This window comes from Anopheles funestus, chromosome 2RL (assembly GCF_943734845.2).
Source record: "Anopheles funestus chromosome 2RL, idAnoFuneDA-416_04, whole genome shotgun sequence".
Lineage (NCBI taxonomy): Eukaryota > Metazoa > Arthropoda > Insecta > Diptera > Culicidae > Anopheles > Anopheles funestus.
Window position 1 is genome coordinate 21875343 of NC_064598.1, and position 18123 is coordinate 21893465.

Sequence of the window (18123 nt, forward strand, 5' to 3'; positions counted from 1 at the left end):
TGTGTGTGTTGTTTGAATAATTTATAATTTTGAATTTAAAAAAAAAACTTCTTGCAAATTGAAAAGGCCTTTTCGCAGGAATGTGTCTCGGCTATCATTCGCTAGACCTTTGCTTTGCTGTACGCGTATTGATGGTGATCCTATTCGTTTAGTTTGTACGTTTATGGAGGAAAATACGCATAAATTTGTGTGGTTTTATAAAAACATCAATCCGGAAATAATCACAAGGCTTCGGGTTTTCTCTTTTTCTACCGGCAACGAACAAAACTGTCATGTCGTGCAAGGTTTATATAAGCCTATTCGCACGATGCGAACTATGGGCCCGAATGTGCATCCACTGCCGGTCAAAAGTGTTGTTGCATGTGACTGCTGCCGTATTGTTGTTATTGTTTTGTTATGGTTTTTCAACCTGTACCGTAAATATGCAGTGAAAACGCGAATCGGTCGTCCGGTGTGGTATATCTTTAACGGGAAAAAGCAATTGATAAGACAGTCCAGCACCAGCAGCAGCTTCCAGTGGTTCAACTGATTTACGTTACCACACTCGGCCCATTGTCGTGTGTCGGTCAGTCTAGATCAGTGTGCTCAACATTCATCATCGTTCGCTTCATGTGGTGCGTGTGCGTAAAGAAACGGACCGTCTTGGTGCGGTAGCGCAAGAAATACCCCGCTCCCCCCCCCGTTAACAATAAAAAAGTGAAACAACCGTGCACGATAAGAACGCAGCAAGTGTTATTTTGTCTGCTTATTGTCCGCGAAAGCGTTCAGCAAAAAAAACACACGTTGTCGTTAACTGTGTGTTGTATGTGTGTGAAATATTTTTTTTAAAGGGCCGTCTTCTCAATGGTCAAAAGATTCTTCGTTTCGTGAGGTGGCCACTACAGTGGTGGCCCCCGGCAACATTGCACCAAGCAATTTAAAGTGCAGCTTCCCCAAAACAGAATCCGTCGCCCTGCGTTTCAGATATATATCTGCATCCAACGCAACGGCCACGTCTGTGAGTGTGCGAGAGTCCAAAGAGTGGCCGATTTAGTACATATAAATTAGCCCGCATTAATCACATCGATCGATACATTCCGAACATTTGCTGAACACACAGTGCTGCTGTCCCAAGTGTTGTTGTGTGGTGTGAATTGGGTATGCAAACAATGGCACTGAAACTACCGGAGATGTCGTCCTAGTGAATGGTTTTTAACTTTTGGTTGCGTATCTTTTGCGTGCCATTTGTGGTATTATTCGCGTGATGTGTTGTTTTTTCGTTGTTTTTCGTTGTTGTTGAATCTTAACTTGTTTTCTTAAGTTGAATCCGTATTGTGTCTCTTTTGTTCTACAACGTGCGTGTGCGTGTGTGCATGTCTCGCGAAGTGGTCTCCGTGAATCTTTGATTTGAATTGTGCTACAACAGAGTAATACGGTACAATACGAAGCCGTGTGTACGTGTTTATTTCGCTCAACCCTCTCGCCGTGTACAGTAGCCAAAGTAGCAGAAGCAACAAAAAAAAGTAAATAAAAAACCACCAGAATTAGTGGTTCCATCTTTTTCTCCCCCGCCCCAAACCCGTGTATACGCGCGCGCATCGGTACAGCACGCAACGCACACCCGACGACGATGATGATGGCTAGGTCGGGAAGATGGGAAATGTTAAAAATAATTGCACACCTTACGATAATCCTACTGTCCGGTGACACCTGGCGTACGGTAGAGAGTAGGTCAGCGAGCGACCAGAAACCGGGGCATGCATCCCCGGATATGCAACCCCAGGATGCCGCCGATATCCCTCGTGTCGAGTTTGCCTCTGCAGTGACTGATATCGGAGACAAACTGTTGCTCACTACCGAGGGCAATGGCCGCTCGTTTATCGTCGATCGTCACCGGATGGAGTGTCACGAGCAGGTACACGTGTACGAAACGTTACTTCCGCTGAAACAAACGACCACGGTGAAGGATGACGAGGAGTACCGGAAAAGTGCCAGGATCGTATGCTGGTCTGTCCAGGGATCACCGGTGATGATCGTCCTGAAGGATGAGTAAGCTTTCATGATCATTATATGTTTTTTTTTTATTGTAGGCGCCTCCATCAGGTCACGTCATTTGAATTATCAATCGTTGTTTAGCTGTAGTTCTGAATGTACCTGTTGTCCCTCGAAGTGTTCGTTGCAAAGCCGATGCCAGAATACATTAAAGTGCAAAACGCTGCACATCGGATGTGTGGCATTTTCCATGCCACAATTGCAATATTCATCAAACAAACTGCGTCACCGTGTAGTAAGTGTGTGGCCAGGTTTATTCTTGCTACATCGCACAGGGAAAAAATATGCTTCCATTACGTCATGAATCGCATGATGGATTCTGTACCTCCGTTCACCACCTCACACGCCGGTAGTAGTAGTAGTAGTAGTAGTAGTGGTAGTGTGAAGCGATTTCCGCGAGTGGCCATGGGCATGGGCACACGTCTGCCGTCTGTCTGTGTCACACCATTCGCTTTCATTACCAGCGCGGTCGATGTACGGTGGAGTTTCTATTTCTACCAGAACGCGAGCGTTGTACGACATACATTTTATGTTGCCACCGAACCCATGTCCAGGCGATATCGGTTGACCTTGGCAAAAGGAAAGCAAAAGCTTAAGGAATACAACAAAAACAGAAAAACCAATTGTTCGTCGTTCGTTGTCATAGAACGTTGGTAGTGACATTGTTCTGTTACAAACAACAAACCCTCTTACCGATGCATTGACGATGGTCAGAGTGTTGAAAAAACGGCACTTATTTCTTGTAAACATTTGTGGAATATGTTGATATATTAGCAGAGCAAGACATACATAAATAACTCGGCATTTAATTCGGTTTTTTAACTGTAAAAGCTCGTCATGCAGAAATATTTTTTTTAACAAGAAATGAAATGAAAAGAAACAAGATCAGTAGCGTGATCTTTGGCCGTAAGCATAGCTTATTTTGCAGTTTGTTTCAGTTTGAAAACCCGAAGAGTTAGTGAAAGTACAAGAAAATGACACGATACATATTAAAACCATTATTTTCATGTGGAATTTATTGAACTCCTAGTTCTGAATGTCTTTGTTTGATGCGTCATTAACGAAGAGGGCTTTACAAAACACATTCTGTTTGTTGCGTTTCTCATAATGCGCTCAAGAAGTTCCATGCAAGAGAACGTGGTTGAAGAGTGTGATTTCGTTTGCCATGTCGACATTACCGTGAGTTAGTATCGGTACATCATGCGATCACAGTACAGAGATCGGATGATGTCTTTCCATTGGCCGATGGTTACGGGTATTGTTTTTACAAACTTACTTACGAACCGGGCATGTCTGGAGGACATTTGAAGGGTAGTAAAAATTTCCACTGGATACCCGGTGCCTTTTCCCGGTGCCACGGTACAAAGCATATATCAAATGCGTGTGTTCGACATGTTTGAGTTTGTTTTGTCAAGTAAAATTCAATACAATTTCAACATGTTTTTTTATGAACTACGTTGCAAGTCACCTTTTAATGTCGTCGCGATCTCCACACGATCGCCAGTTGAGTTTGTGAAATTAGTTCAACGATATTGCACCGGATGCTTTTGTACTAGTAGTGTATCAATGGTCTTACAACTTGATCCTCAACAATAAAATAATTGTTAAAACTTTAAAATAAAAACTTTTTATAGTAACTGAGAGAGATCTTCCATTTGTAGACCAAATCGCAACCAATTTGCAACCAAATCGCGAATGCGTTAGAGTCGTCTTCAAACTTCATTTGCATATTATTACCAATCAAATTGGATTGTGGACATAGGTTTTGTCTCTCAAAATACTGAATTCTTGCCATGCTTAATTTTATTACCAAACATAGCACTGTTGGGTGTGGAATTTTCCATTTCGTTGCAGTGTTGGTCGACGAACACTGCAATATGTAAGTAGAATGGGTAGCACAAAGAATTGAATGGGAAGGCAACCGGCTGACTCTGCTGACTCTTGGCACAAAAACCATTGCCAGTAGCGTGGACAACGTATATCAAATATTCGAATGCAACCAGGATGCGTTTTTGGATCGCGCAGGTTAACCTTGACCATATGAAAACAAGCATGTAAAAGCTTGTTTAAGAGCCAGTGTGGATGGAGGATGCGATAGTGAATTTGAGTACACTAGAGTCACATCTCACACAATTTCCAACCACGTGTGACGCACAAGAAAGTGAGGAAAGGAAAGAAAAAGTAAAAAGTTTATTTCAAGGACACAATCAGGTGATCGGTAATATCATATCAATGCTTCATTCTTGATCACAAATATTCACTTTAATTGGGACGGATCGTTCATGGAGCGCTCGATATTCAAAATGTTTTACGAGTTCTAGTGGTGGAGGTGACATCATGATTGTAATTACATTCATTATTTCACATTCAAAGATTGAAATTAAGATATAAATGCAATGTCCAATACAAAGGTAGCACCATGTGATGATAATCTTCAGTATTCTTGTTTAATGAATGATGTCCTCATCATTATTTACATGAAACTTAAAACAGCTTTCATACATGCAGCTAAAAACCATAGCATCAAACATACACACACATTTCTTATCGTAACTCTGCTGCTTTATCAGCCAGCTGAAAGTGATGAGCGTCTTGAACGAATCTTCCACCGCTCTGCGGAACACTATTTCATGACGTGTACACGAATTTACAGGGCTTGTGAACCGGCTTCCAGTTTTACCGGCAGTCGAAAACAATAACCATGTCCCACATACCAAGCCTACCTTGTGCTTGTGGTCGAATTTTGTTAAATTTACAACGGTTATATTTTAGAAATTATTTTACAAGTGTAACAATGGGAAACACGTGTGTCCTGTTGGCGTTGTAATAGCGAAAGAGAGCGAGCCGTTACATCGCAGTTATGACATTTCTTCTGCACATTTCTTCTTACTTCGGTTACAACCCTCGCTTCAGTACTAAAGCGTTGTGCTTATCCAACACTCCTCCTCAACGCGTAGTTTCTAATGTGAAGCTCCTCCTAAACCTTCGTAGCTAAACCAATCATTCGTACTAGCTTTTCTGTTTTAACTCTACACAAAGGTTTTGTAAGAAGATCTGCTATCATATCTTCTGAAGGACAATATGCGCATCTCACTTCACTTTTCTTTATCTGTTCCTTTGTAAAGTGGTACCTAGTTGCAATATGCTTCGTTCTATTACTTATTTTTTCACCGGCTAACAATTTGAGACAGCTCTGATTGTCTTCATAAACCAAAAACTGCTGCTCATCGTTCAGTTCCTTCAAAAGTAATTTGAGCCATATTGCCTCCTGCATTCCTTCAGAAAGCGCTATCAGTTCAGCCTCTGTAGATGAAAGTGCAACGCAACTTTGTTTCCTACACCTCCAACTAACAGTCCCACCATTAACTGTAAACACAAATCCACTGTTGGACTTCCTATCTTCCTTATTTTCTGCCCAATCAGAATCGCAATATCCAATTGCTCCATCTTCTATACCGATCTTGCTTAGCCGCAAACGATAGTCTATTGTTCCTTTTAGGTATCGCACCACTCTTTTCACTTCGTTCCAGTCTCTTTGAGTTGGTTTTACCGTTTTCTGGCTCAATATTGAAACGGCTGCTGCAATATCCGGCCTAGTGTTGATCGCTACATACAACAGTTTACCGATCATCCTCTGATATTCGTAGTTGCTTGCAAGCGGGCTTCCATTTTCTTCATTCTTCATGTATCCAGGGTCGAGAGGAACGTTGGACGTCTTCGCATCAGTTAAACGACTAGTAACGATCACATCGTGTATATACTTCCTTTGGCTCAGGAAATAATCTCCTCGTTTGTCCTTTTCTATTTCCATTCCTAAAAAGAAACAAACATCCCCGATAACATTTACCTCAAAGGAGCACTGCAGTCCAGCAAGCAATGATGAAATCATTTCAGGATCTTCTCCAGCTACTATCAAATCGTCAACATAGACGAGAACGTAACACCAGCTTCCTCGATGTCGCCTTCGATACAAGCAGGTGTCCGCCAAGCAGCTGTGATAACCTTGGCGTTTCAGCTCCTCGTCCAGTCTATGGTTCCATGATCTAGCCGCCTGTTTCAGTCCGTAAAGTCCTTTGTTGAGTTTACAGACTTTACCTTCTGCATTTATACCACATGGCAGACGCATGTAAATCTCCTCATCTAGTTCAGCATACAAAAATGCGGTCTTTATGTCATACTGCTTAACCGTCATATTTCTCTTTGCTGCAACTGACATCAATGTACGAAAGGTGGTTTGCCTGACTACCGGTGCAAACACTTCGTCGTAATCCTTTCCGTACTGCTGGCTAAACCCTTGTGCAACTATTCGGGCTTTATATCGAAACAGCCTTCCATCTGCATCTGTTTTGCGTTTAAATACCCATTTGCACCCAATTGTTTTGCGTCCTGGTGGCAAATCCACTAGTGTCCACGTCTCGTTCGCCTCGATTGATTCAAGCTCTTCAGCCATAGCTTGTTTCCATTGTTCGGCATCTGAGGATGCTATGGCCTCTGCATAAGTCTTCGGTTCCTCGCTGGATATTTCAAGTTGACAAGCAGCAACCCCATCTGGTTCACTATCTGGACTTGCATACTCAACATCACTACTTTCGTCTCCCGAATCAGTTGCAGATTCATAAGTAGGTGCTTTCTTAATACCAACTTCGTAATCTTTGAATTTATCCGGAACCTTATGCTGACGTGTACTGCGTCTTACTGCCTGAGACTTCGACTCATTCACAACAGTCGATGGAGTGTTCATACCGGCCTGCGATGATGCGCTATTTCCTCCAACTATGCTATCGCCTACATGCACTAAATCGCCTTCTTCGAAGTGGTTACTCCCAACTGTTTCGCTAAAGTCAAGCAAAACTGTTTTTCCACGTTCCGGTAAATTCTCATTCTTCAAACCTTCGTTGACGAATATTACCTCGCGACTTTTCAACAAGCATCTTGCAGCTGGATCATATAGCCGATACCCTTTAGTATCCTCTTCAAATCCAGTGAGAACACATTCTCTTGATTTAGGATCCCACTTTTGACGCTTTACCTTAGGTATTTGAACCATCGCCTTCGTACCGAACACGCGGACATGAGCTAAGTCCGGTTTCTTCCCACTCCACATTTCCTCCGGTGTCAGATCGTGACCATTCGTTGGTGATCTGTTAATAAGATACACGGCTGTCTGCACAGCCTCTGCCCAGAATGATTTCGGCAACTTTGCTTCATACAGCATACAACGCGCCCTTTCCACTATAGTTCGATTAGCACGCTCCGCCATACCATTCTGCTCCGGCGTGTATTCATTCGTTAGCTGATGCCGAATCCCTTGCTTTCGTAGATATACTTGAAATATACTATTAATGTATTCTTTCCCATTATCGGTTCGAAGCACTTTTAACTTTCTCTCGCACTGTCTTTCTGCCTTCACGTGGAAATCTTTAAAGCTTTCTAACACTTCAAACGCTGACTTGCTTTTCAGAAAATAAACCCACACTCTCCGCGACATATCATCGATAAATGTTATGTAATAACGATTACCGCCTAAAGATGGCACTTCCATCGGACCAGAAATGTCTGAGTGTATTATTTCCAGCAATCCATCAGCACGTGACCCACTCTTACTGAACGGCAAACGCGCCTGCTTCCCCATGGGACAAATCGCACAATCCCCGATAGAGTTTCCGATACTCATCTGCATGCCACTCACCAATCCGTCCGCCAGCTTCCGTAAGCTTTTCACGTTAATATGGCCTAACCGTTTATGCCACATTTCAACCGAATCGTTCGATGAACATGCCATCACTCTATCACACGATTTTTGCTGAACAATCTTAAACAAATCGTTTTCTAAGATTCCTGTCGCAATTACATCACCCGCACCATTCATTATCCTGCATCCATCGATATCAAAAACGATCGAACATCCTTTTTTCACTATTCGACCCACCGAAAGCAGATTCATTGAAAGGTCAGGAATATAATGAACATCATTAACAGGTAGCACTCCCCTAATTTTGCTCTTAACTGGATAGATAGTTGCAGTACCACATGCTTTGATCTGCATTGCCTTTTTATTTGCTGCCAACACTGTTCCGCTTCTATCCTTCACGTTTTGCAAAAGTTTTAGGTTATGCGTCATGTGCATCGTGGCGCCAGAGTCTACATACCATTCGCTCTCCGCTCCCTGTCCAACACTTAGTAACACTGCTCCCAACGCATTGGCTCTCTTAACAGTTTGATTATCATCGCATTGCCTTGCGATATGGCCAAATTTATTACACTTCCAGCACTTAGGACCTTTATGATCGGTTCTTTTGTTAAGGTTCGAACCACGCGGTTTGTGTCTTTCACGTTTAGCTACACATATACTTTCACTGCGCGTCGATTCTTCTTCCTCTTGCAACAATATTGTTTTAACCGAATCTCCTGTAATCGCCGTGCCTGAATTTTTAAGAGCCATCACCATCGGTTGGTATCGTTCAGGTAACCCAGCAAGTAGCAAAGCACCGACAAATCGGTCTTGAATCGGAAATCCGATTGCACTTAGTTGGTGGCAGGTGGAAATCATTCTGTTCGCGTAATTTTCCATAGATCCACAGCTTTCCAAATCAGTCCGAATAAGCTTGTAAAGTAAGCCAACTTCCCGCGTTAACCCGGTTTCCTCAAACGCGTCGCATAACTTTTTCCAAGCTTCCCGAGCAGTCCGTGTATCTCTCACATGATAATAATTACCCGGTTCCAACAGTAAAATGATTTTACCACGCGCCTTTTTGTCTTTCACGGGATCTACCGCTTCTTCTGTCCCATCGGCTTTTACATTCGGTTCAATAGTGTTCCAAAGGTCTTCGACCTCTAAATAAGTCTGTACAGCAAACTTCCACGTCGACCAGTTTTCTCGTCCTACCAGTCGATCAATTCCTGTGATTTTTGTTATTTCGCTCATTTTAAATCCTGAGTATACGGTCTGGGCCCATAACCTGTTAAATTTACAACGGTTATATTTTAGAAATTATTTTACAAGTGTAACAATGGGAAACACGTGTGTCCTGTTGGCGTTGTAATAGCGAAAGAGAGCGAGCCGTTACATCGCAGTTATGACATTTCTTCTGCACATTTCTTCTTACTTCGGTTACAACCCTCGCTTCAGTACTAAAGCGTTGTGCTTATCCAACAAATTTGAATCACCAACGGGGAGTGAATTTAATTTCTCGTCCGTGTTTAATAATAAACATTGACTCATTCATCGCTCAAACTAAGGCTTCGGTTGAAATGCGCTCTAAATCCCGCTGGGGATAAAGTTGTATTATGTGATTTGTGTCCACAGCCTTTATGAGACCTGCGGAAGCTATCGAATGGTTTGAAAGCATAAAAAGAAAAACATCGAAACAGCGGCCGGCCGTACATTGTCACATTGAGAGAAGGGTATAATAATGTGCTGATAATAGCCGGCGGTTATCTGTCGGACGGTCGTTTTGATTTGTTTAAAGTTGTTTTTTTTTAATGTTTTTGTTACCCACCGGTGCCTCTTATACTGGTGTAGCCTTCTTTGCGATGGTTGACCGGTTTGAGACATAAGAAGTTAACCGCAATACTTACCCATTCCGATAGCACCGGTGGCTTCTGGTTATCTGTTTTGATTTCCCCTATATGTATTATTTGTTCGTTTGGTTTTCTTGTGCGAAAAAACGATTGATAGTCAACTGCTAATGAATAGACTTAAACATTCAATCAAGCAAACATGTAGCTAAATGTTTAAAGCTGTAGATCTTCTTGATCATACAGCATAATATCAATTTTTATTAACTGAATTAAATATCAAACAAGGGTAAAAAAATGTGCATATTTGACTCTTTTAATCCAAAAGGCAAAAATGATGTGTTTAATAAAAATTCCTCAAATATTTGAATAATGTTTTATGAATATTTAAAAATATTTCTTTTCTGTGATAAAAGTTTTTCCTTCTTCTAATCATTTCATGTTCTTACTCGTCCAGTAATTGCGACGCAAATACACACACACACCCCGTTTAAGCACTTGAATATTCTGGAACCCTTCGCGTCCATCGTATGATCGTCTGTCTTCTACCTCTTGATTTCGATCTTTAACTTTTTGTTTTGTTTTCACACCGAATGGGGTCACCGGATGAGTGGAGAAAAATAGGTGTGATTCATGCGTTGTTTCTATGAGTACTTTTACGCTCGTACGCAGGTTTTCATTCAGTTTGATAGAAATGATGTTTTGACCACCTCTATACGAAGAATGCGAAGGGGACATTTTGCTACCTTTAATGCGTAATTAAATGTTCAAGCCGAACAAACAAACTCATATTACTATTGTTTTCGCACATAAAAACAGTAGTTTTAATACACTAGCAAGGATGTGTTGAGCAAAGGAACAGCACCAAGAGATGATATCGACCGATCGTGTAGGATAAATAAAAGCACACAAAAAAAAACATTCAAAGCAAGGTCCTACATTCCTTTGGTTTGGTTTGGTTTGGTTTGGTCAATGGTTGATTCGTTGGTCACGTCTAGTGGACGTTTAGAGCTCGGAAATTGAACTCACAATCCATACAGCAGGACATCGCTTGAAGGAAAAATATTTGCGACAAACAAAAGCGCAAAATTATTCGCTAGCAAAGAAACGGATTTTTCCTTATTTTTGGAAGTAATCGTAACATCATTTACCTCAATATGAATTTAATGCGAATGCGATGGCATAAAGAAATATTCTTCTCCCGCTTTTTTTGATTGGTTTAATCGATTTTTAAAATTTTCCTACCCAAATGATGAATTTTTCCTTTCTGCTTTCGCTGCAGGTTACTTTTTATCGATTTGAGTAGAGCTTTCTAAAATGTTCTTGATGACATCATGGCAAATTTGCTATTGTAACTGAAGAGGAAGTCACACAGTCACACAGTCGTACGAAATTGGCATCAGCGCATGATGAAAATATAAAATTTTTCCTTTTTTTTGTTACTGTGTCAATATTGCTTTCATATAATATTTTATATATTCTCAAACCGTTCCTTTCTATCATGACTATTTTCAGGGCTGCGAAGCAAATTAATCCTGGAAAAGATTGGACACACAACTTTATGAGGCGGTACAGGCGCAACGTTCATGGGGATAGTGGGACGAACAGCATAAATACACTCAACGCCGAACGGAGCGGGACAAACGATGAAGATGTACTTCGCATCGAGGGGTTTCGGATCGAACAGGCAGAAGTAACGCCCGAAATGGGGGAGAATGGTGTAACGTCTGTGCGCGTGAATTCACCAGTAACTTTGCGCCTGTTTGGAACGGGCATAAAGTCTAACACCGTCCTCATATTCACGCACGAACCATCCCGGTACCGTGGCTCATGTCAGGTGCCGGTCACGGAAAAGTTTCGTGTAAGATATACAACAACAGCTGACCAGCTGCTCCTTGCATTTTCACAGCAAAACAACTCAGCTTGGCTTCTCTTCTTCAGGTACTGAATGTGGAGGATAGTGGCAGAAGTGCGCTGGTGGAGATCGAGCTTCCGGAGGTGATCAAGAACAAGAAGTACTTTTACATATGCGCCAAGTACGAAAGCACCGATCCGCTCGAAGGATCGGAAGAGAACGAAAAGGTAAGATACGGAAACAAGTGGGGTGGTATGCCAACGGCAATACAGCGACCCGATGCCGGTTTGTTCGTCTAGAGGCGCGAACGTGCTGCGCGCTCGATAAGCAAACGGACGAAAGGGAATGATGTAATGAAGCATGCTGTCGGCATGCGATACCATGTGCTCTACCCCACCAACACGACGTAGTGTGTTGCGGACAGTATAGATGCAGGCGCCGAGCACAGTTAATCGATTATTTATTTCGTTCGTCGCACTAAGCTGTGCTTGAATTTTTTAATATTTTCATACACAGGAAGCTACCAAGGATACACCATTCCTGCATCAAGGAATAGATTCGTGGATGCGTTTGACCTCCAACAAACCAGTATTACCACTGTGGGTGTCGATTATTATCATTTGCGTTTGTCTCATGTTTTCGGCACTCTTCTCCGGCCTCAATCTAGGACTAATGTCTTTGGATCGAACTGATTTACAGGTGCGTGTGCGTGTGTGTGAAGCGTAGCGTTTCAAAGGATAGGAGCGTATGATAATGTCAAGCTTCATGCTTAACTCAACAGATCCTGTGCAATACGGGCAGCGATAAGGAGAAGCAATATGCGCATGCGATCAAACCGGTGCGCGATATGGGTAACTATTTGCTGTGCAGCATTCTGCTCGGCAACGTGCTAGTCAACTCAACATTTACCATCCTGCTGGACAGTCTCACGTCTGGGCTGTTTGCCATCGTTGGTTCTACAGTTGCAATTGTGATCTTTGGCGAGATCACTCCACAGGTAAAGCTGTTGATATTAGCAAACAAGTTAATAGTGTACGTATGAAATTAACCCTTACAATTTTGCTTTCCATTGTAGGCGATCTGTTCGCGACATGGTCTCGCCGTTGGTGCCAGAACCATCTTGATCACGAAGGCGGTAATGGTACTTACTTTCCCACTGTCGTATCCTACCTCGAAGATACTCGACTTTCTTTTGGGCAAGGAAATTGGTAATTACTACGATCGCGAACGTCTGAAGGAGCTGGTTAAGGTAGGTAGTTTCTAAGTTGTAGAGAATCAACTCTAATGCACGCTAATGTGTATGCTTTACCGATGTGCAGGTTACCAATGATGTTAACGATTTGGATAAAGATGAAGTGAACGTCATTGCCGGTGTGCTCGAGCTGCGCAAGAAAACGGTACAGCAAGTGATGACGCGTCTTGAAGATGCGTACATGCTTCCCATTGATGGTATATTAGATTTTGAAAAAATCGCCGAAATCATGCAGTCAGGTACGGTGCGCGAACCTGCGCGAGTCTGGTTCAAATGCTTGTGTATGGCGTCACTAATTCTTTTCACATTCCTTGCACCCTACAAACAGGTTATTCGCGTATTCCCGTGTATGATGGGGAAGATCGTGAAGAAATTATTTCGATTTTGCACAGCAAAGATTTAGCTTTCATCGATCCGGATGATAACACACCGGTCCGTCGGATGTGTGAGTTTTACATGAATCGGTTACATTTCGTGTTCTTCGACCAGACGCTAGATGTGATGTTTAAGGAGTTCAAGACCGGCACCTTTGGCCATATGGCATTCGTGCATCGGGTAAATGCGGACGGTGATGGTGATCCGTTCTACGAAACGCTCGGTCTCATCACGATGGAGGACGTGCTTGAGGAGCTGATACAGGCGGAAATTATCGACGAAACGGACGTCTACACGGACAACAGAAGCAAGATACGACGCAAGTGTATCAAACGATCGGACATCCCCACGTTCGTACATCGTTCCCTTGATACGGACGTACAGCGTTTGCGTATTGGGCCGCAGCTAATGTTCGCTACGTATCAGTACATATCAACTGGTAAGTTGTAGCAACATTAGTGCAACCTCTTTCGATTTCAAGTGGCTTAAACGTGCAATTAAATGATTGTGTTGTCGGGAATTTCAGCTGTAACAGCGTTTAAACGCAACGTAATGTCGGAAACGATCTTGAGGCGTTTGTTGAATCAAAATATTTACCATCAAATCAAGATCAAGAGCAAAGATCGGAAAGATCGCGTTGATATCATCAACCGTGGTACTTCGATCGACTATTTCGTGCTGATACTGGAGGGACGCGTAGAGGTAACCGTCGGTAAGGAGAATCTGCTGTTCGAGAGTGGACCTTTCACACACTTTGGACTGCAAGCGATTGTACAAAACACTAGCAACGGTAGGTCGATTTTTGTACCATTGTCTAGCCTTTTTTTCTGATTAAGTGGATCATGCTTCTATTTCGATATCACCCACAGAACAACCGATCAATACTCCGCAGCAAATATTGGGTTCACTAGAGTCGATCAATCGGGATGCTAGTACGCGAATCAATTTCACCCCAGACTACACGGTCAAGGCGATCTCCGATGTGCTGTACATGCAGATTTCACGTGTTCTCTATGTGGCGGCCAAGCGAGCCACGTTGATGGAACGCTCGCAGAAACTGGGTGATCAATCGATGGATCCGATCGATCCGGAGGTGGAACAGGTAAGAAGAAACATTTGTGAACCATCTTTTGTTCTTAACTAAAACATTTTTTTAATGTTTCTAGCTCATGCACTCGCTAGATAAAGGTGATCAGAACAGTTTAACGCCCGATGCTACGAACCTGACCGTCAATTCCGGTGCGCAGGCTAGCAAATCGTCCAGCGATGTAGCCTCCCCGACCACGGCTTTAAATGTAAGTTCTGCACGAACCTTTTATTTGTAGCCAATTTCCAATTTAGGTGTTAAATCTTTGTCACTTGTTATCGTAGCAATGAATGTGGTTTGTAAACGTAAGACTAATGAACATAATGCTAATGTTAAATGTTAACGTATAGAGAGACAGTCGTAATGGATATAATTGTGTCGTTGTAATGATTAACCGTTGCATTTTTATGTCTTTTTTGTCTTCTCGTTCAAAGGATCTTACTAACAATACGATTTCCTCTGTGGCTCGCAATCACACAGTATTAGTGCACGACAATTCTTCCAGTGCTGCTGCTGCCAACGAGATTAACATAGGTAGTGAAACGTTCTTAGCAGGAAGAGTATTCTACCTTTACCACCTGTAGCCATCTGACTCGTTAACCGCTGCTAATGTGCCTTGCCATCCGTACACTAATGCTTGATCTTCGTATTCCGTTTTTTCCCCGTTTTGTTGTTGTGATTTTATTACAGGAACATCGATCAGCTATACAAAAGACACGGGAATTGTCGTTGGGAACCCCGAGTCGGATCCCAGCAGTGTGCCACTGTTGCCAAAGCCATAACCCACGGTGTACCTCATTGTGCTGTACTACCCAACCGTGTACAGTACCGTCAGCACATCCGCCCATGCATGAACTTCATCATCACCACCAACACGACCAGAATCACTGTCAGACCGATAGGAGTTTATCGTCCGACTGTTGGATGACGTGCTAGCTTACACGTACTGTGTGCCGTGCTCGTGTGCGTGATCTCCAATTTACTTCCACTTTCACTTGGATCCCTTATTATTACATCTTGTTCTTATATTTACTATTATCAAAATGTTACCTAGAGTTTACCAGGGTTTGTGCTAATAGCAATCGAGTCGAGCATTTTGTTTTAAACATAATATATATATATATACAGATAAATGCACAAAGCACGTGCAGAATAATGATACATGATAGATGCTAGTGAGATTTGTTAATGTTGGTGTAATTGTTGTTTGCGTCGAGTGTAGATTATTATGGTAAATATTATTTTTCGGCTGACGTTGGGGACGCGCTGAACGCCCTAACGCCACCATGACGGAGAAAGACTTACGTAATAGCTGCGAATCCTTCACAGGATTGGACATGCTGCTGTAACACGGTAGTGGTACCATTCGAAGTAATCGTTAGAGCCTTTGCAATCAATTCCTTCACAATGATAATCTACACCTGAGCGTACAAAGGAGCGTACCTGTTCTTCCCCTGTCTCGATAAAGGGAACAGGGACACGCGAAATAGTATCGCGCATAAGCGTAAAATCGACCAGGCAAGCGACTATAGCGAGAAGCAAAACGAAACAAAACAACAACAAAAAAAACGAATGGTTCAGGAAGAGAAGCCAAAAGCACCGTGTGCTATATTTATCCTAGGACGAGCATTCATGCGTGATGTACTTACGATAGGCATGGGCATGTAACGCGTTGTTTTGTCTGTAGCAATGTAACCCAAAAAGTGAAACCAAAACGTAATTCAAGCTCGTGCATAGCAATAATGCGTATAGCGAATGTATGATAATACGAGATTGGACGGAACCTGATGTAGCAAGTGATGATCGTGAATGAAAAGTAGTAGAGATGCTGAACGAAAGCAAAAAAAAACAAACAAACGGAACTAGAGTTAGCTAAAATGACAACGATTAGGGGAACAAAGGTATCGCCAATAGTGGCGTAGTGCACCGATGCAGCATCCACGAGTGGCACGAGTGGTTTTGTTTTAGTTGTATCATTAAACTTTGTTTATTGTGTTTTTTGTCGATTGGTAGAAAACAAGTGTATCAAACAACAACACCGAGAAGGAAAAAAACCCTTTATGATAAGAGAATGAGTATGTGCGAACTCCCCATACTCTGGCAACTGTATGAGAGGAACCAGTAAGCTGTAGTAGATGCATTCGTTTGCAAACGGGCGAAGCGGATTTCGCAAACAATTATTTTTCACACTTCTCGTAGATGAAAACGAATACCGCAGAGAATATATAGGTGCGCCTTTCTATGTATTAGAATGGTACATTTTGTACTGCACGTGTGTTTGCTCGAAAGAAACCCGGTTGGAAACTGTTACAGTTCCCTGTTTTGTATCACACCAATTCGCAATTCTTGTCGGACAATATTCGATATCATTTATATGTTTGTACATTACATGTAACTAAATGCATATCGTGTTTAGATGTTTAGATAATCCGGTATGTACATTTTACCGAGACAAAACATTGACTAATAGCAGATTTTGTCATTTCAGTGCGTTCTGTACGGCTCCGATGAATCGCTGCGAATGGAATCAGGATGGGAAGCATTTGCGTATAATCAGTTCCAGATGGATTTATATCTAAGGAAACAAATGAGTAAGTAACATTATGAATTGCGTAGTAGTTACACCTAATAGGAATATAATATAATAATAGATAAGTAACGCAGAAGTATTTTTGAAAAATGTTAACTGGTTCGAATAAGTTCACAGTTCTAAGCGGTGAATCGTTTTTTTTCCATCACCAATGGGAACTTGTGCTGCCGTTCCACGCGTAAGATGCAATTGATCTTCCTCTAGTGACATTGATTGGTGAAAAATAGCTTCTTATCATGAACGGACTGCTTTGTGTGCCAGATAACCAATTTGTTTGGTGCAACCGGAAGATGATTTCGGCAAATAAGGCAGGGCATCGACGCAAGGTCTGTACCGATTCATCTTGTAGCATTATTGACTAATGACGTTAGTAGAGGAAATTTGCGTACGCAAATTGGCTGTCAATCAAGCCCGGACCCGCTAGTTCCAAGGAATTTGAAATCAATCACCCGCAGGAAACATGGTTACGAACAAGCGAATGGCCAGACGGACAGGTGAACATTTGGTCTGGAAAGCGATTCATCATATTGTGCATACAGTTTGACATGCAGCAAGATCGTTTTATTTTAACCGGTTGCGTTTTTCTGCAACGAGAGAAAATGCTGGGAAAGTTATTACGTTAGATCGATATCAAGAGAATCTCTCACAGCGGCAATCATACGGTAAAAGTGTGATTTAGTATTTCGGGCAGTGGGGAACGAAACACGACGCCAGATAACTGAGACACGGATAAAGTTAGAAAAAACACTCTAAAGGAGTAGATGAAACACGTAGGGACACAATGAAATTGATAACCATTTGAAAATCCCTTTAGTCATCTCCATTTCGAGCGTATCACGGTGGGGTGTTGTGTAAGTGGAACTCACTGTCAACTAGTAGTGCTATATTTATGCTCATAATCATATCGTAAGGTGCTTCCCTAGCTACAGCGAACGCACGAGAGTTGATAAGAGATCATGTTTATTTAAACAAACAATCGACTTCCATTGAATTGGAAATTCGACGGAAACGGAGAATCGAAGCACTATTTTGGAAGTATAGGTAACAGGTTTGAAGGGTTAAGTAATACTTCTTGAATTAAAAAAAAATCCACTACTATTTGCTTACATCATCCACCAATAGCCGATAGCACGCTTATCGAAAAGCACGTCGATAGGAAAATTAAGCGCAACGTTGCACCTAAAACAAAGCCGTTTCTAGATATTGCCGTTACATATATATACGAAAGCGCCAGCTTATAAATCTCAACAACTTGACACCCGCCACCCAGTATTGTGACAGTTATGTTCCGGACACAATTTATGGTTCTACCGTATCGATAACTGGCGGTACAGCGTGAGACAGTGCATCCTCATGATCCAGTCCGCTGGTAACGTCTATACAACGGAGGTGAACTTTTGCGTCATGGTCCCGGT

The 18123-nt window shown here is 42.2% G+C and overlaps 2 protein-coding genes across 3 annotated transcripts; one reads left to right on the forward strand and one right to left on the reverse strand.

Moving 5' to 3' along the window:
• The first annotated feature begins 330 nt into the window (after positions 1-330).
• Positions 331-16370, forward strand: LOC125763826 (unextended protein). Of its 2 annotated transcripts, XM_049427379.1 has the most exons (13): positions 331-2028; positions 11065-11410; positions 11491-11631; positions 11921-12103; positions 12186-12401; positions 12480-12653; positions 12724-12895; positions 12985-13470; positions 13558-13821; positions 13901-14133; positions 14198-14326; positions 14553-14652; positions 14809-15031. In XM_049427379.1, exons 1-13 carry the CDS (start codon positions 1610-1612, stop codon positions 14898-14900), a joined length of 2955 nt encoding a protein of 984 aa, XP_049283336.1. In that variant the 5' UTR covers positions 331-1609; the 3' UTR covers positions 14901-15031. The 2 variants fall into 2 exon arrangements, with proteins under 2 accessions (XP_049283336.1, XP_049283335.1); XM_049427378.1 differs by lacking the exon at positions 14553-14652 and having other exon boundaries at positions 14809-16370.
• LOC125763825 (uncharacterized) lies at positions 4771-9188 on the reverse strand. The gene has a single exon (XM_049427377.1). The coding sequence runs from the start codon at positions 8954-8956 to the stop codon at positions 5009-5011; it is 3948 nt and encodes a 1315-aa protein (XP_049283334.1). The 5' UTR covers positions 8957-9188; the 3' UTR covers positions 4771-5008.
• Positions 16371-18123: the final 1753 nt, after the last annotated feature.